The sequence below is a fragment of the Blennius ocellaris genome (genome assembly GCF_963422515.1).
Source record: "Blennius ocellaris genome assembly, chromosome: 7".
Lineage (NCBI taxonomy): Eukaryota > Metazoa > Chordata > Actinopteri > Blenniiformes > Blenniidae > Blennius > Blennius ocellaris.
Window position 1 is genome coordinate 19,258,555 of NC_137656.1, and position 21,987 is coordinate 19,280,541.

At 42.1% G+C, this 21,987-nt stretch overlaps 1 protein-coding gene across 3 annotated transcripts in view; it reads right to left on the bottom strand.

The window, feature by feature from the left end:
• The window catches only part of rtkna (rhotekin a), a 62,521-nt gene that overhangs the window by 14,922 nt on the left and 25,612 nt on the right, over positions 1–21,987 (bottom strand). Inside the window, exon 1 of one of the 3 annotated variants that reach the window (XM_080498961.1) lies at positions 14,411–14,790. The exons of the other annotated variants lie outside the window; for them this stretch is intronic. Coding sequence (XP_080355087.1) covers positions 14,411–14,434 — 24 coding nt within the window. The 5' untranslated portion in view covers positions 14,435–14,790. Of the gene's footprint in view, positions 1–14,410; positions 14,791–21,987 lie in introns of those variants that run through there. 3 annotated transcript variants of the gene reach the window in all.

A 21,987-nucleotide genomic window follows, 5' to 3' on the forward strand; every position in this document is an offset into this window, starting at 1 on the left:
CCAATGTTTTGGTCCTTGCTATAGCCAATACCATATGAAAATGTAAAAAAAACAAAAAACAAATAAGGAATAAACAGTTAAATATGTGAAAAACAATTATAAAAGAAAATTAAGGTAAAACCGAGATAAGTCAGTGCCCTCTTTTTGAGGTTTAATCCGCCTGGATTAGTTCGAGCTCTTATTTCATCACCCCAAGATCTGAACATACCTCTATGAAAACATCCGTCTTCTACACTGCTTTATTCATGTCAGGTTGAGTTGATCCAGACTAAAAAAGGTGTGGAAGCAGAGTATATCCTGCACAGGTTGTTTACTGCAGTTAATTTGACGAAAACAGGAAGAATGCAGTAAATCTGTCCTCTCAACTTCAGTAAACTCACAGGAAATTGATACCAAGAATGGTAGTTCTTTTGTGGTAAATTCTGCATTAGTACAACGGGCAGCGCTCTATGTATATATAGGTATATACAAATAAATATACAAGTAAATGAGTCTGCCAGTAATTACAGAACAAGAGTACAAAGAGTCGTGACAAGAGAGAGTTATAATATTGGTAATAGCTTGAATGTACCTTGTTAAATAGTATCAAGTGCATACTATGAGCAAGTGGCAATATAAATATTGTTTCCTTGTTCAGGTTTTCTCACGAAAGTGCAGACAGATCATCCATCCATATTTTATACTGTTTTATCCAACTTAAAGGGGGTAATAACTGTTTCCAGACGACTATGGATTAAGGCAGTGACACCCAGGACAGGCCAACAGTACATCACCAAGCAACAGACAACACATACATTCAGTCAATAATTAATGTGAAATGCATATTTTTGGACCGTGGCAGAAATCCGGGTACCTGGAGAAAACCTTCAAACCCATAAGGAGAACATTTAATGTTACACAGAATGGCTCTTCAGACAAGATTTGAAGCAGGATACTACAGCTGTGAAGTGGCAAAGTTAACCACGACACCACAGTGTAGCATTTTGAGCAGATCTTGACTATAATTATAATCAGTTCAAGGGAATACACACGTTCATGACATGGCAATAACTATCCAGCCTCGGTAGAACACTATGACACATTTCATTCGGAATAAACAGCTGGAATAAAAGTAAAGACCTAATTTGTGCTGTGAAACCTAAGACCTAAGATCAACATATCAGCAGGTGTCATCATACAAACACCTAATTTCATTTACATCCAAAGCCAGACTTATAGGGGGGGAAGAAGGAAAACAAAGACCAAGATAGATTACATGATACAACTGGTGTAGTTATCTTTATACAACATGGTAAAGCATCCTTGTGCCTTGTGAGTCTTTCTAATATCAATCTCGGCCTTCAGCAGCTACTCTGAAGCCTTCAGCAGATCCCACATGGTCACTTCTCCGTCAGCCCCGCCTCGCTGTGTTGATCCTCACTTGTGTCTCTGTGATTGTGATCACTGACACACAGACACACACACCTACACAAACACACAGTGTTTGGGGATTTGACACCATTGCAGATGGTGTGTAATGGTTTGTTTACGATGCGGTGTTCTGCATGAGGAGGCTTCCCAGTTCAGATCACTGACCCCTGACCTCTGACCTCCATACCGAAGCAGGCCAGACGGCTGAAGCTTACAGCTTGGGGGAAGGTTTAACACAAATAATTAGTACAACCATGGAAACATACAGTTATGCAGCCTGAGAATGAAAGTGACAGAGTGCAGGAGTAAAGGGGTTTACTGACAAATTACCGTCATTCATAATTTTGGAGCTTAAAATCGAGAGTAGTCATTCACGTCAGAAAAAGAAAACACAGCTCAAAAGATTTTTCCTCTGGATTTTGTCATTTTGCACAGTGAATGAAAAGTTATAATACTTGCCCTTATTAACAGCACTGAAGGTGGCTAGTCATAATAATAGCCTCAGATGGACAATTAAACCGTTTCTTCTTTCAAGTGTACAGGTGACCATATATTTATCACACAAATGATTTGTAAGTAGGAGTGGGTCTCAATTTAAAAAAAAAAGACTAATTAGGGCCATTAGAAATATTTAATTACATCTCTGTAAATGGCACTATGTAGTTTAATACACCAACGAGCTCAGAGCTTTTATTGTTGAGTTTCCACTTTTTTCCACTTCGTTATCATGATGAAGAGGGGATGCACAATTGGATATGAACAAAAACATTCGTTTAGTCATTGTCCTGTCTTTACAAATGTCAGAGGCCACAAAGAGGATTAAGCACATTGAGATGCAACCTGCATCCTCCAGTTGAAAGCAGTTTTTTTTTTTTCTAACCGACAGAATGATGCCATCTCTCTGTTGGGCTGCGAACGCTTTGTGTGCAGACAGGTCGTCACAGGTGACTGGCCAAATACAAAAAAAAACTGAATGGACAGACAGAGTGAACGAGGCTGACGGAAAAGAAAGAAAGAGCAACCGTCAAAAACAACACAAGGACTGACACACAACAAGAGAGGAGGGGGAATTTCTTGCTCACTCGTTCACAAATTAAAACAAAAAAAACTGTTCAAATGCTCACAACATGCTCAATCTGACAATCTTCACGGTCACAGACAGGCAGACCAACACAGATGTGCTCCATCTCTTTTGCTTATACACACAAACCCAACATGGATTTAAAAATTCCTGACCACTCCCATATGTTGGGACTCCACTGACCAAACTGCTGGCTTTCAATTAGCCGGCCACAACTATGTGCCTTGCCTTCCTCTCCACCCTCTTCCGCTACGTTCCCTCTTGCTTACCCTCTTCCTCTCCCACACCCAGGGCATGGCAGTGCTTAATGGGGCAATAAAAATACAGAAAAGGGGAGGAAATCAGCGGCAAAGTACCTGAGTGAAGGTCAAAATAAAGCAAATACGAAAAGTGAGAAGGAGGCCAAAGCATAAGAACAAAGGAGAGGGAGGAGTAAAGCAAAAAGAACAGATAGATTAGGTGACTGGATTACTGGGATGCTGTGGAAGGGAATCAAATCTATCACCAATAAACACACTTTGAATGTCATATCCATAATTGAGCACAGACGAGTATGCAAGTATGTGCAACGATTTTGAGAATATATAGCCTGGAGTCATATTAGCAGAAGACAGAAACTACACAACAATCCCAATCCACTCAAAACAAAGATGCCTTTCACTAAACAATGTCCCCACAGTGTTTCAGACTCCAGCTGCTGCTGTGGTGCCAGGGCACAACACAGAAGGGAACTAGTCTGGCCTTTTTATGACAGTTGAAGTTGGCTGCAATGCCGTTAAAGCATGTTCACTGCCAGCATTAACACACACTAACTCCCGGGTAGCGCCAAAGTACCCTCGTCAAGGTGCCAACGTGATGATGTCAACATCGAAGTGTTGAAGAATCTCGACAACGAATGGAGTTGGTTTTACAGTCTGAACACTGTGAACTGTCCCTCCTCCTGACAGCCTCTGCATTCAGTTATTCGCAGACAACAGGGACTGTTTCAGCTCCGCTTGCATGGAAAAACAGCGTGCGTTTCTGTGCGAGTGCTTGTCTGCATGTGCTGGTGTGTGAGACTGCGTCCAAGTGAGTTTGCAGCCAGCTGTTCTCACACAAAGGCAGTGTGTTTTACTGCAGCTGGGCCCCAGCACACAGGGGGCGGAGCCAGAGTACAAAGTGATAAGGAGAGAAACAATATCCATGCATCTGTATCTTAAATCATGATTTACATGCATGCAATAAAATAAAAGCTTGGATAGCCAAACTACTGCATGCAAGTGAATTCAAGTGGTCCATGTGTGCACTTTGTACTTGCAAGTGCATTGGGGGTTTTTTTGGCGGCTGGCCCCAAGGAAGGCATCGGTGAAGTGAATTTCAAGCTATAAAACAAATTTGTTTAGAGCTACAAGAGAGCACCGGGAGCTTAGAGTCTGCCAAGCAGTGATCACTCCAGCAATTTATAGGCGCACTAAGGCTTGATTGCTCTTACGGCTGTGCACACTCAACCCAGGTCCGCATTATCATAGAGTAGCACACTGGGAGCCGGGAGTACAAGCCAGCAGCCCAGCCAGACTTTTGGATCATTTGTAGGCAATGTACAGGCAATGATAACAACAACACGTGTGTGTGTGTGTGTGTGTGTGTGTGTGTGTGCGTGTAATCTTACTGTATAACTGTGTGTGGTCTTTCAATATATAAACAAACAGGCCTGCAGAGTGCAGATTTATGAAAGTCTGCACACAGTTTCCACAGCAGAGTCATAAATAACTGTGGGCTGAAAAAAAAAGGTGCATACATTCAACCAGCAGGACAGTTTGTGATGAATAACAATAGCAGAAAAAAACGTAATAACAGCAGTACCTCCTCCTGCTTCTCTTACATTTCACCTTTAAGGGGACAATTGGGAAAAAAGTGTTTGGCATTCAAGAGACAAAGTAGGGTTGTGTTTGTGCAAACACTACATTGCAAATCCTCTCAGATTTTTCGGGCTGAACCTCAAGGAAGAACAACAAACCACTGTATAGCAATCACAACTGCAAGTAGACTACAAAAGGATGAAAGAAGCCGTATGACTCTATTCCTGCAGTCAAAACTTGTTTGTAAGTAATGTCATAATGGTCGTATTCCTGGAAGGTTCTGGCAGACCTTGGTCTGTTTTGTGTTTGTAAATGAACACACATTTCGATAGAATGAAACAGAGAGAAGAGACAAGAGCTTCCTTTCCCAATCAAGCAGTAATGGAGAGCCTCTAATGAGAGTGACTGGCAGACTGGACTGTCTGGGGGCTGCATGAGACCACTAATGAATTAAGTAACACTGTAAACTCATCAGTACATTTTACTGGCACACTAAAATGTTGTGCAGTGCAGGTTGGAACAGAGCCACAAGTTGACACTGCATTATTAACTGATTAACTCGCTTTTCATCCGGGAGAGAATCTCATACAAAAGAGGAGATAAAAAGTGTACAAAGCAGCTCTTTCTAAGCTCCTGATCAAAGACCACAGTGATCTGCCTCAATGAGAACAAGCTGCAAGTGCATCCCTAAGTGGCCAGATGGAGTAAATGGGATTTAATCACATTAAAAGACACGCATGAGTCCCAAAAAAAAAAAAAAAGAATCGACGTGACGTTCAATCTGCACAGTGCAGGAATTCTTTCACAGCCTGTTCTTTCTCTAACACATCATGTTAAGGTTTGGAGAAAGGTGTTAGTCTGTGAATGGAAGTTGGCTGTGTCACAAATCGCCTGTGCTGATATGGCTGTGCGGCACTGTGCAAAGTGTGTGTGTGTGTGTGTGTGTGTGTGTGTGTGTGTGTGTGTGTGTGTGTGTGTGTGTGTGTGTGTGTGTGTGTGTGTGTGTGTGTGTGTGTGTGTGTGTGTGTGTGTGTGTGTGTGTGTGTGTGTGTGTCATGGTGACTGACAGCTCTCAGTATAATGCGTTATCTCACACCCCAGTTAACTGTCAGGAAGGCAAAATAAAAAGTGGGACACAAACAGAAGCCCTGAATTCACTGACATGGGTCCTGGGTGGGCAACTAACATGTTTTCAATGTTAATTGCATCTTAGTGTTTTCATGTTCATTCTCTGGCTGCACGACTGCTTTCTGGGTGCTACTGCCTCTTCGTAGAATCCTTAGAAGAACTTGTTAGGATGATCGACACCTTCATACTGTGCATGGATATCAATGTGTATATGGGGAGACTGCGTTTTTGTGTCAACCCTGCAATTGCCAGATTACGTTGCAGAAGGTCCCGATTCCTGCAGGAATGGTCTTGATATAAGCAGGAATACAAAAATGCATGTCAAAGACCTGTGTGGGATTTTTGTTTTAAATCCTACTTCCACCTGATTCCACTGGATTTCAATTACTAGTCTGCTCCTACTATGTGTTTGTACGATTCTGCACATAGTAAAAAATGTGCTGGAATGCCTTAATGCTGCTGTAACTTGCTTCACCTATAGGTGCATCCAAGGCTGCATGACAACAAGATTAAGATTATGTTGTTGAGTGTTGCATTAAAAATATGATTTGCAGAAAATACAAACACATGAGTAAATTAAGTTAATTTCTCTGTACTATGTTCTTCTTAAAAACAATAGTCATTCTCTTGACCCATACATTTACATCTTCTGTGATTTGTATGTTGCACATATTGATATTGTGATAAATGTGCTATGCATTGTGCAGGCCTATGGTGCATCTCAAAATAATGTAATATCATTATAATGTTAAATCTTAAGGCTCAGCGATGTAGTGTTGAGCATGGTTATGTCCGGGTACTCAGGTTTCCTCACAGTCCAACATCATGCATTTGCATTTAACTGGTCACTCTAAATTGTCCATCGGTGTGAATGCGAGTCTGAGATTGTCTTTTGGATGAAGGATGTATGTTTTACTTTGTATCTACCTTAGTCAGCAGCATTACACGAGCTACATGAAGCATGTAGCTAATTCATTTTGAGTAAGCCACTGCCTTTTGTATCAGTAATTTCCAAGCATCAACAACAAACAAAAAACAAAAATATATCCACAATCATTACATTTTCACTCAGACGATTCCTTTATAATTTCCTAATTTAACAGCACAAATCTGAATTAGTCTTCCTTTCACAATGAAACCTTTCATTGACATGGAGATGTCATATAATGGAAAGTGTTTGTTGTCGGAGGAGGACAAATGGCAGAAGAGGGACAAAAGGCGAGTGGAGAGGTTGAGAGGTCACAGCGCCACAGCTTCCCGAAAGACAGAGGAAACCCTGCCGGGCCTCGTAACGTGAAGCTTCTTTTCATCCTCAGAGGGGGGAGAGGGGTGATTAGTCGCCTCAGAGCCAGAAGCCAATCCTAATGCTTGCTGAGAAACACACTGTAACACTTTTGTAAAGCTCTCATTAGTTGACTTTTGGAAATAAATGTGCCCCCCCTCGCCCCACACTTACAGCATGACACAATTTCGGAGACAGGCAGAGACACACACACACACACACACACACACACACACACACACACACACACACACACACACACACACACACACACACACACACACACACACACACACACACACACACACACACACACACACACACACACACACACACACCCTCAGTAATCCGAGGATTTTCGTCCATCCTCTGAATCAGGATGAGGAAATCTGGGCTAATTAGCTCAGTCGGCCTGACTAGAATTTAAGCCCTCCAAACACTCCTCCCTGTTGTTTTTTACCCCGACTCTTTTTACTACACCACAGACCCACATGGAGACATGCAGATAAGTCCCAAGCATGTGGAGCTAAAACCGCATTAATGCGGATGAATCTGAACATACACTCCTTCGAGCCTGCTATGAATCAAAATGTCGATGCATAGGGCAAGACTGAGCTTTCGGAAACTCCAGACATGTAATTTGCATTGAATAAAACATTTTATTGACACTAAACCTAAGCCTCTCTGATTACCACATAATTTGGTCCATTACTTTCATTTCACCACTGGAACAAAAATCAGATATCCACATAACCTCAGAAGCTTTTCTTTATAGACTTTCTCTTACACCTATTGCAAGCCAAAGGTTCTCTGGAAGCAGTCTTTTGTCATCCTCTATTATTCATCACTGTTGCTTTATTTAGACTCTAAGGCCCCATGTGTATACGTACATAAGCACATGCACTGCCCCACGTGTGACTTGCTGGTGTGGAGGTGATGTTTTTGTTTGTCTCAAGGGTTTAAGCGACAGGAGGATAAAGACAAAGACAGACAACAGGGGAGGATATATGCTGGTGTGTGTGTGTGTGTGTGTGTGTGTGTGTGTGTGTGTGTGTGTGTGTGTGTGTGTGTGTGTGTGTGTGTGTGTGTGTGTGTGTTTTTGTCCTTCAGTCACAATCGACCAGCAAGCTCTCAGAAATGAATAATGGTCATTATCATATTCATGAGGCTGCAGGATTTCTGAGCTGAGTTAAAGTAAAAGCAGATATCACTGAGCTGTCTTTCAGCCCTTTTGCCCCTCAGGGTAAAACGACCAAGGAAGGACAGATGAAGCAGGGGCGGTGGTGGTGGCTTTGCCTGCGTATGCACACGTATGGATGAATGACTGGGTGTGACTCTTGCTGCTCTGCAGATGAAATCCACATATTTTGCAATTATAGCATCATTATGTTTTCAGAAATTACACAATTATTTCCCTCATTTGGTCATGAGACAAGTTCATAGTCTCCTGGAGTGAGTCAATTAAAATTTGAAAACTGCCTTTTTTAATAAAAAAAAAAAAGTGCACTGCTTTGTGCTCATACAGGCATTTTTATTATCAGACCAAAATATCTAAGCAAAGCACATGCTGGCCAGCTGGTGTGACATATATTCTGCAACGATGATTTGTGCTTTGTTAAATGCGATACATGGCATGTTGGCTTATCGAGGAAGGACTTCTACTCAGTAAGAACACTGCAACAGTATAGTTTGCAGCAAAACATTGTAACTTACACGATAGATTTGGATAGGTATAGATGCCTTCTCCAAATTCAAATCCGGTTTCCTTAAATTCAAGATAAAGTATATAACATGTACTGTATCCTGAAGTTAAAACAGTGCCAGGATTTACTCAATTTTCTTTATCAACAATAAGCTCTGAGGATAAAATGCTTTTGAGCTCCTTCATGCCCTGTGGTTTGATCAACTTAAAACGCTCTCCGTAGGTGCTGGGTTCAGCCTTCCGTTGGACTTCAACTGAACTTCATCAGAGCAGTTTGTGATCATACTGTGACCAGCTTTATGTTTGGTGTGCAAATGGAAGCGGCCACACTTCCATAAATGGACTGCAATAACTCAACAACTGTATCGGGGTCTGTTTCAATCGGACTGACTGTGCCAAGTGTGAAAACACCCAAAGACTTACAGTACCGTACATGAGTCATTTTTGCACGGGTCCTCCACCCTACCAATGTTAACTCTCTTGGTGAGTGTGGGGTGAGTATGAATGTCTTCCACTGGCAAGGAAAGCAGATTCACCCGACCTGTCCATCTTTCAGAATTGGGACCTAGTTGGACCCTGCTTAACAGGGTGAATGACAACATTCATGTCACCCAAACCTCATTGTAATGCACATTACTGTTCTCAATAGAAACACCACTATAAATTCCACAAAATGGCACAGAACTGGCAAGACGCCGAGACAAGGGAGCTTCTGCTGATCAGTGGGGAGGAGATTTGTCGGCAAGCGACTGGGACTTGACCTTTGTTTACAACTTGAGTAACAGCCGGAGGAGGGGGAAGGAACACAGCCTGTCTCTAGCGATTTTCAATTCAGTTCAATTATATTTTATTTCTATCGTGCCACACACAACACAGTCATTTCTGGGCACTTTCACAGAGAAGAAACCCAACAATTCCACTTGAGAAATTCAGATTTGACTCTGAATTGGCCATTAACGTGAAACGTGTTACATTTTCCACGTGAAAGTCTCAAATGGCAAAAAAAAAACCCACACAAAGCCCCCCCCCCCCCCAGCTGGATCTGAAATTCAAGATGTCACATTCCTTTATTTCAAAGAACAACATTAAAACTTTCTGGTGTCACGAACTAACAGCATGTCACAAAAGCCAAGACCTACGGAATAATCCCATCACATGAGAGTAAAAGTAGTATTTCTTTCACCACCGTGATTAATGACACTCGTATTAATGTCATGAGGAACATGTGTAAAATGAGACCCGCTCATATAGTCGTCGAGTCTGTCAGTCGGCTTCCACGTTTCTGCCTCTTCACAGCACTCACAGTCAGCTCTAATTACCAATGATCTATATGAACCATGGAGGCTGTGTGTGTTGCGCATGCATGCAAGTACGTGTACAGAAATCTGTGCCGGTTTAATGACAGACAGTGAGAAAAATGATTCGGGTTGGTGAGAAGGCAGATAAGGGCAACTGTGATTGAAAAGCGAAAATATAAGAGATTTTTATAATTAATCTCAGCAAGCATGCACATGCTCTCTGTGTGTGTGTGTGTGTGTGTGTGTGTGTGTGTGTGTGTGTGTGTGTGTGTGTGTGTGTGTGTGTGTGTGTGTGTGTGTGTCTTATCTTTGCCCTTCAGAACATCCATAACAGATTGGTTGTAATGGCGTTCACATTCAGGCACACAACACACTGTAAGAATTTGAAACGCTCATTTACTCCACCATTTATCAACATAGTGACGCCTCTACAAAGCTTTCAGTGACTTATAACAGAACGACGATTAGCCTCTATCTGCTGACCTGTAAATGTACGGCAGAAGGACATAAGCAGAGCTGCCTCATATGGTTTTATAATAATGTGAAGCCCATTTGTTTAACTCTCCTGTGAGGATATTAACGTTATCTGCACAGGGCAGATACACCATTCAAACAGCACACAGCTGGATATTTCCCAATGGCGAAACAGAGTTTATATTAAATTGATTAAACTAACGAGTAACAGCCTCCATAAAAACTATATATACGTATATGACTATAACCATATATAATATACTGTCTATATTTGCCTGTTGATATAATAATAGGAAAGCAGCAGGGATGACAGTCGCTGTATAAACCGACAGTTGCTCACAAACGCAGCAAATGCATTTTTAGAAGATCGTCTAAATCATTTCAAATCTCCCCCTTGGTTGTGAATCAAGTTAAGCGTTGACCTTCTGCATTGGGGACCATTATTCAAATCCCAGTAGCAGCAGGAAGGGCATCCAGCATAGAAACTCTGTGAGACAAGTTAGCCCTGAAAAGTCAGTCAAAACTCCTGTAAAATAGTGTGCAGACACAAGACTAGTCATGTGTTAGTCTGTGTTAATCGTAAAAAAAAAAAAGCATTTATGAGTGTGACTGGAGAGACATTAACTGACATATCAGGTGATTTTCTGATGCTCAAATGTGAGACAGTATGGCAACTTCATAAATGCAATGAGTCTGTGAAATGGAAAATTTACCAGTCGTACAAAAGCTTGACTATATTTGCTGTACCATGCTAAAAATATTGCAACTGGAACAAATCACTCATGTTTTGTTTTTTTGTTTGGTCCATAGGAAGAACACCAGAGGTCTGTCAGTCACTCACTGCTCAGTGTAGTTTTATTCATAGTCTTTCTACATCAGCCAGTGTACACTGGCACAGCTACTGAGTGGTAAATAAATGTAGCATCGTTATCAGCAGCTGACCATGCAAAAGTCACATCAGTATGTGTGCATGGTGCCCTTTTCAGAGGCTCCTGACAAACAAATACATACTTTGTGTCTTTCACACAAAGGCTACAGACGTGCAATCTCACACAAACACACACGCACACCAGGTATCAGACAGGCAGTCAGACAGGGCTGTATAAATGGTTGACAGCTCAGCATCTGCTTCCACAGACAGACATGATAGATAGACGTGGATCGGCTCTGACTGCGCTCCGCTGCCAGCAGCGCCACATTAGCAGCTTGTCTGATGATCTGTCTGCAGGCCTGCGCTCTCCCCTCCATGACCATCAATCCCTTGGAAATCTCCCTCTCTCTGCATCGTCAGGTCGTCACCTGGCTCTAATTGTCTGTCTCCCTGTTTATCTACCTATCTGTTTGCTTTTCTGCTCCTGTCCCGATCCAATGAATAAGCATAAAACTGTCCCTTCTCTCTGCTGCATGCACAAACATAAACACTACCCCATATGAATATTACAACACATGGATCTCCTCTGCATCAGGCCTATATGACCCGTTCTTCCCACTGGTGCCTCTCGCTGGCTTCCTTTTTCCTGGAAGGAGCTCATGTATAAGAATGAACCATAAATCGCTCTGCCACTGTGTCTGCCACAGCACTCATCTCTAAAAGCAGAAATAAAAATAGAACAAAACAGTACTTAGCAAACTGTGGCATGGCATGTCAGGGCAGTCTCTGAACTTGCTTTGTTTGAATGTGGGCTTGAATCAAGAAGCCGCGGGAGGAGAATGCTGCAAGATTGAAAGAAATCCCAGGAGATAGCTAGAGTACATATGAATAAGTTTGAGTTAAACGATCCATAATTGGGTGGGCAGCAAGGCAATATTGTAGTAGAAAAGGGTCTAAGTGGCTCATTTTTCATAGTATTTCTTAGACAACTGGATCAAGGAGAGGGTGCACACACATACTCCCCCTCCACAGCTGCTGTCAGGCTGTGCAGTACACAGAGTAATGGGTTTGCAGTTTCCCCTGTGTTTCTCAGGCTGAGGAAGTCCTAACTATCTCACTCCCAGCAACCACCTCCTGTGAAAAAAAAAAAAAAAGAAGCTCTGGACAATATGAGCAGCGAAGACAGCAAAATGACCTCTACTGCAGGCACATGGCAGCACAGGGACGGGACAGAGACCAGCAGCAAGAGGGGGAAAAAAAACAAAAAAAAGTCAGACATGTGACTGCAGAGGTGAATGAAAGCTGGGAAGAGGAGAGATAAGAGGAAGAAGGACAGATAGACAACTGCAAGTGGAAGAAGAGACACTGGAGATGCTCATCTTGATAGATAGGTAGAGAAAGGCCAAGACAGAGAACTCGGTGGACAGACAAAGACTTGACTGCAGAGAGCTCCTCTGCAGTAAGTGGTTATTGATTCCAAGACCAGGGCCAAAGGATTCCGTGGCTCATGAGCCGACACAGGATGCTGACTTTTTGCCTTTTTGTGTAAATGCAAAGACAAAGACAAGTGCAATCAGAAGCCATGAAAACTGCAGCGCAGCAAACTTGAACTGCCCTGAAAAACATGCATGAATTTGCTCATATTGATGAACTAAAAATCAACATGGGAACACGGTGCATTGAAAATGCATCGTGGTCACAGTGAGGAGAAGCTCTGGCACGTCAATGGCCTTTTCAGTAATAATGATTAGGGAAGGCTGTGGCTGTAACAGTAGTAGGGATGAAACGAACATGCGCCACATGCGTTGAACTTTCCACACATCGCGCGTGCACACACGCACACGCGCACACACACACACACATACGCACACAAGAGCTGCACTCCAAAACTGTAAGATATCCCACTGCTGATGTAGATGACCTTTGAAATCAGCATGTAACCAAAATCCACAATCTGTCAAGATACTTGCACATTGACATGTATGCACACAGAGAATCAGGCGTTTCATGAATGAAAGCAAAGGCGATCATGAGGGAGAGGTGAATGCTGGCATTTGGTTGATCTGAAAGCACAAAGACTTTCAGTGATGATAGAAAAGTTAAATCAGCCGGAGCTACTCGTCCCCTGGACAAACTAAGAAAGCAGAAAGATAGACTGTCACACACTCAGGCTCACATGCCACTGTTCTTAAAGCAACAGTGCATGTAGGGGAAAAAAAAATTGAAGTTTAAGTGTAAAAGCATGGGAACTTCTTCCTGAAAGCAAAATATCCGTACACTTCCAGAGTGGCGACAGCTGCCTCACAATCATGCTACTTTAATCTTTACATGGAAAACAAACAATACAGCACTAAATGTTTTCATTCACAGAGGCATTTTCTATGGCTGTGTTTAATTTAAAGTGTGGCTATTTTTGCACAGCCACTCTGAGACCTTTAGGAAAGATTTATTCACGAGTCAAAGGAAAAGGTGATGACTGGGAGTTTGAAGTCATTACTACAGTAATATCCCACAGTTGTCACATTGTTCCCACTATGAGGTCAGGTGGTATGTTGCAGTGTTGCTAGACAATTTAAAATGAGAGTACAAGCTACTTATGAATGTAGGTCCACAGCCAGTCCTGCTATTTAAGGTCACAAAACAAACAAAATAATTGGATCCCATTAGTATGGAATGGCTCATTGTGCCCACAACAAATAGAATTACTGCAACAACACATGTTCTTAGACCAGCTGTCTGCCAGTCAGACACAAACAGCACTATTAGGACATGCTGCAATCAAACTTTCTTAATGTTCTGTGATTATTAGTATTGATTAGTTGCTTCAAGATAATACCTATACCTATCATTAGGTACATAGAGTTTAAACACAGATTAAAGCATCCACTGCATTGAGTTCATCTGTAGGGCCGATGTCCCATTTTAAGAGCAATGATTTCCCACCTGAAACCAGGCAGTGTGTTTACAAAATGCATAAACGTTGAATTTGTAGGTTTTGAACGCCCTGCGGGGCTCATTCATCAAAATGCCTTATTGATTTCAGATAGATTCAGTCAGTCAGGCCTACTGAGCTGGGAATAAACAGCACAGATTTTAAAAATAATTCCTCCAGCAGTAAACAGCATGCAATCAAAGCAGACATGCTTCAATGAGCTGAAGTCAAGCTGCTGCTGGATGGCTCCTTGTAGGATCATAAGTAGCCTCGTGCGTTATGACTGACGAATTAACCCAAAGTGTGACTGTTTTTTTTAAATTTTACGAATGACATTTTCCTATATTCCTTATCCATATCTTTCCAGGTTTTAGGTAAAGCCACATTCCCTTACCCTTTGATTCTTTGAGTTGTTCATCCTCTTTTAAGAGGAGCAGTCCGTTTCCCAACTCTCCCAAACTGGCAGCAGCACGGCCGCTTTTTACGCAACACACGCAGCGTCCGTTCAACGTCCGCACACAACGAAGACCTCAACTCAGTTTTCTTCCCTCAAAGACACCTCCATATGTGAGCGAAATTAAACATCCAATGAAAATCCGAAGACAGTCTGAAGTTTCAAGGATCCGGGAATTGTAAACAGCGCAGCGTTTTTTTTTGTTTTTTCCTCCCTGGGTAGCGACAGCGGTCATGTGTCTTAGTCCGTCTTTAAGGTTGTCATCGCCGTCGTTCTTGCCGTCGTGGTCGGTGTCCGAGCAGCTCCGAGGCTCCAGTCCGGACTCACGCACACCGTCAGCAGCGCACGGAGGGACAGAAGACGTACCCGACTGATGGACCAACCGGGAGCCGCTTTCCGAGGAGGCGGGTGTGAGCCTGTGCGCGCTCCTTAATCTGTGTGGAGCTGCGCGCAACTGGGAAGAGGACGAAACTGTCATGCAAAGGCTCCCAATGCGGTGCCTGGGGATCACCAAGGATCCGATCCAGGCAGGCCGTACGGTTTCCCACCAGCACAATAAATCACACCATGCCAATGAGGCAGCGTGGACACAGGCGTGTGTTTCAGCGTTTCCTCTCTCACAGAGCCCCACTAAAGTTCTCCGAAATAACAGCACATAATCCAAAGTTATTTGGGAGAAACTAACATAAGAAGGATTTGGCAGCACTGACTATGGCCTCAGTTTGAAGTGGGCTGCAAGTGTGTCGGTAAAATCTACTGTGGTTTTTGCTGTGTGCTTACACCGCCTTCAGTGGAAAAAGACGCTTTTTTTAAACTTATGACTCAACTTTTTTTTTCCCGAAAGCTGCTGGCTGCTAGGCTGTTTGTACAGTATAACAGTACAAGTACAATATGTATTTGCTGCAGTGTATTAAATATCGAAACAATCTTCAGGATATATAGTTTCTGCATTTACACCAGAGGTGTCGCACATAAGGCGTGCAGCCCAAAATCATTCTGCCAGCCAGTCCAATGAGGCCCACACTGGAGAGTGTAAACATTACAAAGAATATCTAAACTTTAATCTTTCATTAAAAGCAGCTGCTGTTTCCGTCTTCAAAATAGCTCAATTGGATTACATCTTTTTTGACACTTCAAAGAGCAGTCAAAAGTACTTTATATGGAGTTTCCTATCATGTTACCATTTTACCAGTGGCCCTCTCCAAATTAAATTGGTCACGCTAGCTAAAATTAGTTTTACACTGTTAGTATGAATAACCCAGGAGTCACCTTTTTGCTCTCCAGAAAAGACAATGGATGGTTGCAGTATCTCACTCAATGTGTGAGTGAATGACAATCACACCAATACCTTATTGCAGCTGACCTGTGTATCACATAAGGCAGCAAATTATTTCGTTTTTTTGTAAATAGATCAAATCAGCACTGATACATTTAGATTGTTATGAATATAGAAAATCCCCATTACCATCCATCCATCTTCATTACTGATTTCTGCAACTTTGAGGGGGTTAAAAGTCAAATTTAGATATTTGTTCTGGGACTATGTCAGAAAATCCACATACAGGAAGAACGTGCCAACTCCATACAGAAACAACATTAAGTCCAACCTAAACTCGAACTGAGGAGATTCTCATTGTGACAAGAAAGTGCAATCCGCTCCCTCGATGACCAGCTGACCAGCACAGCTGAAATGCATCATCTACAATGGGCTAGTAATTTATGATGATAATTGCTTGGCACTGGTACCTTCTTCATAATAAATGTAGTGTTTTCAGACAAAGACATCACAGTGTGCACAAATAACCTTGCCAGCAGCGTGCACTTGGTAAATTTATGATGGTAATTCCACTGATTGGACAGCTTATCATTCCAGGGAAAATGAAAGTCTACATCAGTCCAACTCTGCATTCTCTCTTTGTGTGCATGCCTGCGCTTATTGCCTGGCCTATATGGGCACACTGGGAAGTTGTTGTGCAGCGGAGCGCGTCGCCTTGTCGGCCGGTGATGTATGAGAGTGATTTGTGGGCAGAGGGAAACGGAAAACACAGACGAGCGTGGCTAGAATTAGGTGTGGGAATGAAACAGAGGTTAGGGTCCACCAGCAGCTCCATGAAATCCCCACTGAAGAAATAATGAAGGAATGTCCAGGTCATATTATGAAAATACAACGACATTATATAAATGCCCCTTGGCAGGATATAAACATTAGCCATTGACCATTGTTCCCATTTTTGTTTTCATAAAGGTCAGCTGAGCAAATATCTTCACATGAGACACAGAGTAGTCACAACACTTGTTTTGTTGTTGTGTTGCTCGTGGGTGAGTTGAAGTGGAATGAGAAACATGGCCCAGAGATGCAGCAGATGACGTGTAGGAGGCTCGGGATGGAGGAGGAGAAAGTCTGTCTGTGGGCAGCCTTGGCGAACAGCAACAGAGCAACAAAGTCCATGTCAGTGTAATAATACATCTGTGTATCTGGGTGGGAGAATAAAACTCCTTGCCTCCAGCTGGACATTCACTGTGGTAGCAGAGGGCACGCCCACAGAAGCCAAAAGCATCAAATTCCAACAAATCAATCAGCATTTCCAATCTCCATCCCTCTTAAACATGTCTTTCTCTCCGTCAAGTGGTTGTCTGCAACAAATACACGATGGGCCTCGATAACTTAGGACTTAGAGCTGTAAATATCCCGCAGTTAATCAGATTAAGGTTTCATCAGCCACGAGCTGTGCCAGGGAGTCGGCCACAGAAGTGCAGAGGGGGCAAAACTTCACTCACAGTTCACAGGAAACAACACGCAAGAGTGTCAACACAAAGAGGACCGAAGGTAACAGAGAGAACCGTGTTGGTGGATTAAACTATTTATGTGAACCTAAGCGTGGGGTCAAGTGGGTCCTTTTCCCAGCATCAAGGTATTGTGATAAAAAGTAAATCTTCTCATAAAATGCATATTTTTCTAACGCCTGCACCACTATATTGGGTATATAAATTACTTCATGATGTTTCTAATTATTTTATCTTGCAGATTTATCACCTCATATTATGTATAGATTATATACTATCCTCAATTCATTGCTGCTATCTAGTCTAATGCAAAAACATATTAGGTTAAAATTAGATCATAATCTTTATAGCAAAACTTTAACTGTTTTAAGCGACATACAAAGATGAGCACTGATGAATAGTTGTTCATAATAATGTTTATTTAGTTAAAAAAAACAACAGAAAGTGCTGCATTCAAACAGAAATGACCTTTTTGGTGTGATAGCAAGCATGGGCACCTTGAGAGACAACTGGATTGAAATTGGGAGATGTAAAAAAAAAAGAAAAAAGAACATTTAAACAGCTGACGTACATCATCCACAATTCAAGTAAATACAACCAAATATACTGAGGTAGCTTCAGTTTACGTGTGTTATGTAACTCAATGGGACAAACTGAATGACTGATAGCATCATTCTCACTGTCATCACAAAGCGTTTCACAGGATGAGAGGACATTCCTCCAGTGGACTAACCTCCTCAGCCCTCTCCCTCTGTGATTCAAGCACTTCCTATTGACTCACTCATAACAGCCCTTTTCCACAAACAACCATTTCTCTCACTCTCTGCCGCTACTGTACATCCTCAAGATCCTTTCCTTCCTTCCTTGTAAGAGCCCTTTATAACCACACAGCCAATAATAGGACATTTTTCCACATCATTTCTGTTGTAATCTTTTCTTGAGATTGAATAAGGATGAAATCTTAATGATGATCAAGGCCAGGAAGAGAAAATGGGCAGTAAATGAGCATGCCAAAGTCACACTTCTGTTTGGTTTGTGCAGATTGAAATCTCGGGCATTTGTTGACAGGAGTTGTTGAGGGACGAGCCCGTGTTTCCCTTTCACATATTTTACACACTTTATTAAGCAGTCTTTTGTTTGAATAAAAGTCTCATGGCATTTTCCTCCAGGCTGACCCAAAGAAAGCACACATCTGAATTGACTTTGCTTTCCTTATCTCACAGTGCCAGAAGCAAGATTGAGAATTAAAGTGTGGGTACATACTGTATATTTTAAAACAGGGCAGCTTTTATTGAACAATTTTGTTACAAACACTGAAAGAATTTCGCTGAATATTAGAGCCAATTTCAAAGTTATTTTCACCCATAATTGATCAAAAACGTCCATACATTTTAGATAGTTTTTAATTTAGAAAAAGTTGGATATATGTTGTTTTAAATATCTTATTTATATCAAGAATGTTAGAAGATTAGAACTGGTGACCGTAATCATCACAAATTAAAATTTTCAGTTTACAGTTTACAACCACAATAAAATGACTTTGAGCGCAACCTGTCCATTACATGATGCTGCACTGTGCTGAACTTTATTGTGAGTAGAAATGTGCATTTTAATGTACAAGCCAGACACTAAGCACAATAGATTTATTGGAATATGAGGGTATAAAATAAAACAAAAAGCTCTTTGAAGTCTAATTTCTCAGACAATTAAAAGGGAAGTATTTTTGTGAGTGTGCAGTTATATCAAATAATTATTGAAGCTATTATTTTCTAATTGTTTCCAGCGAACTTTGATTCTCTGTGACCATATGAGAAAGGACATGATTATTTACCAGCGCACCAGCCCCCTGTTGGCCAAGAAGCAACATGACAACTGGATCGTCCACCCTCACTGGATCATTCACTCTTCCCCTTTATTTTCCTTTCCTGACTGCATCTTTTTATGCGTGTGGTCATGATTTCTGTTGTCGTTTCAGTCGAGAGCAAGAACCAAAATGCATGCAGAGTCTTGCTTTCCTTCCCACTGCCATTTAACCTGCGGTGCTGTCAGAGGACATGTGCACAGCTGTTTTCTAACCTCAAACATGCAGCCAGTGCTCTCCAACCTGACACCGCACAGACATAATCACCTTAACTCTTGTTAAAACATATACGGAGGATATTCTTCCACCTATCGGGCGGTGTGCCAACTAGATCAAGGAGCAAATATCCTTTGAGTGCAAATTTGGCTTATACTTTATGTCTGCTGCCAATAGTAGTGACATTGTGAGACAACTGTTGAAAGGCGTGGAACATGAGAAATGTAACAAGCGGCGTCATGAAACATATGTATATTATATAAACATAGCAACGTCAGCAATGATTATATGGATTGTATAATGTCAAGGTCAGGGGTAGTGGTGGGTACTTGAACTAAGATCTCAAGAAGGACATCCAGGTTTTGTGCCAAATCAAACACACAGATAATAAGATACGCGAGACAAGAATTGATCAGATGAAATGTGAAGCATGTTGTATCAAGATCAGGATTCACTGTGATATTCATTGCGGCTCTCACAGTGACAGCTGTGGTCACCAACTGTGAGGGGACATGAGCAATGCATGTGTTATAACCTCCGCCTAAAATAGTGCCTCCACTCGCTCATACATCTGCTTACATAACACCCGGGAGACATACTGACCAATAGTGTTTCAGAGGAGCTTGGTGTAACAGGAGTTAACAGGGGACTTCAGTTCAGTGAGTTTTCCGTCTCAGTCAGTCGTAAAGAGCCATGCTTCTCCCCAGAACCAATAGGAACCTCTGTGCAGTGAAGATGAGATGAATTAACCTTTTCAACTCCCCCAGCTGACAATTTTAGAAATACATGTTCTGATAAAGGGACACCCTGTGACTCTGATGACCTCAAGAAGGTCAACACGTTCTTTATACATAGCACAACTAATGTGAAGCCAAGGGAGGACACGGAGAGTATCATCAGTGTTATCATATGCTTGGTAATTAAAAAACGCTCAAGTCAAATTCCTCCTGCTTTCAAAGGATATTGTATGCAACTCTCCCATACACACACACACACACACACACACACACACACACACACACACACACACACACACACACACACACACACACACACACACACACACACACACACACACACACACACACACACACACACACACACACACACACACACACACACACACACACACACACACACACACACACACACACACACACACACACGCGCGTGACCCTGAGCTTTTGACCCTTGGTACCAAACATGACATCATGTAGCTCATGTAGAGTTTGTTCCACTGATCTCATCACGGTGAGACAGAGAGGCAGTTACTTTTCCCTTGCTGGTGATGTGGGGAACGCACAGCTCAGCCATGCCTATCAACACCTCGCACCACAACAACAGGCCCCTTTCAGTAGCCCCCAGTCCTCAGATCTACCTTGGTCTTAAGCCTCAGCTTCTGCTGACCCGCCCTCAAACCCGGGAATTCCCCCGTGACAGTTCGCTTTCAGGTTTCCCTTCACAGCAGCGCAATCCATCTGCTCAAGGTCACGCGTTAGCCACGGCACCAAAACAAGTCACGTCAAAAAAACAACCTGCAGTCGTTTTGCTTCTTGTACCTTTCAGACATCGTAAACAGCAAAGCGGCCTGTTGAGATTTCACATGATGCTGCCAAACCTCTCAGACACAGTGAAAATTAGATGTGGAGACAAAGACAATAACATCATTACATCATATGATGAGATCTGAAAGAGGTCCCTTGTGTCCTTGGTGAAAGCAGAATCAACTCTCTGATGGTCAGACTGAAAGCCCTGTAAATGCTGACAGAGCTGTTCCACCTGCCACACACACATTCGCTGGTCTGCATGCACACACACACACACACACACACACACACACACACACACACACACACACACACACACACACACACACACACACACACACACACACACACACACACACACACACACACACACACACACACACACACACACACACACACACACAGCGGCCATAGATTTTGCAGTGAGCAGTCAATCAATCATATCATTTGAACTGCTACATAAACAGACACACATGCATACACTCATGCTGCACTGAAATACACCATATTTGAGGTGGGTGAGATTCAGGTGGAAGAGCAGGCTGTCCTCCAACCACTGAGATTAGATACTGAAATCCTAACACTGCATTTTCAGGGTAGTGAGGCAGAACTCTAAAGCACAACTGGCTTCCAACGGCAGACAAATGCCAGAAACACTGAAAAATTGTTAGGTTATGGAGTAAATCTGAAAATCTCTTTAACCACATTTAAACACATTGTCAATAGCACGTATTTCACTCAATATACCATGTTCAAACTCATAATTCTCTGACAAATGTAGGAGAAAATAAAGAAAAAACTAATAAACACTACAGCAACTGACGGTAAATATAGGAATATTCTCAAATTAGAAGATTAAATATAATGATAATAATAATCATCATTATTATTGTTATTATTATTATAGTTCGGAGGCTGAGGTTAGCGCTCTCCGTGATATTTAATTACAGTAATGTGCTTATCAACTTCCACGTTTCACAAACACCTTGCATGCCAGTCATCATCATAAATATAAAATGGTGTGCGTGAATGGGAAACTGTGACTAAAATTGTTAAGCACTACAATGCTGCTAAAAGAGGTGAAAATGGTTCTATAAGTAAAGTCCATC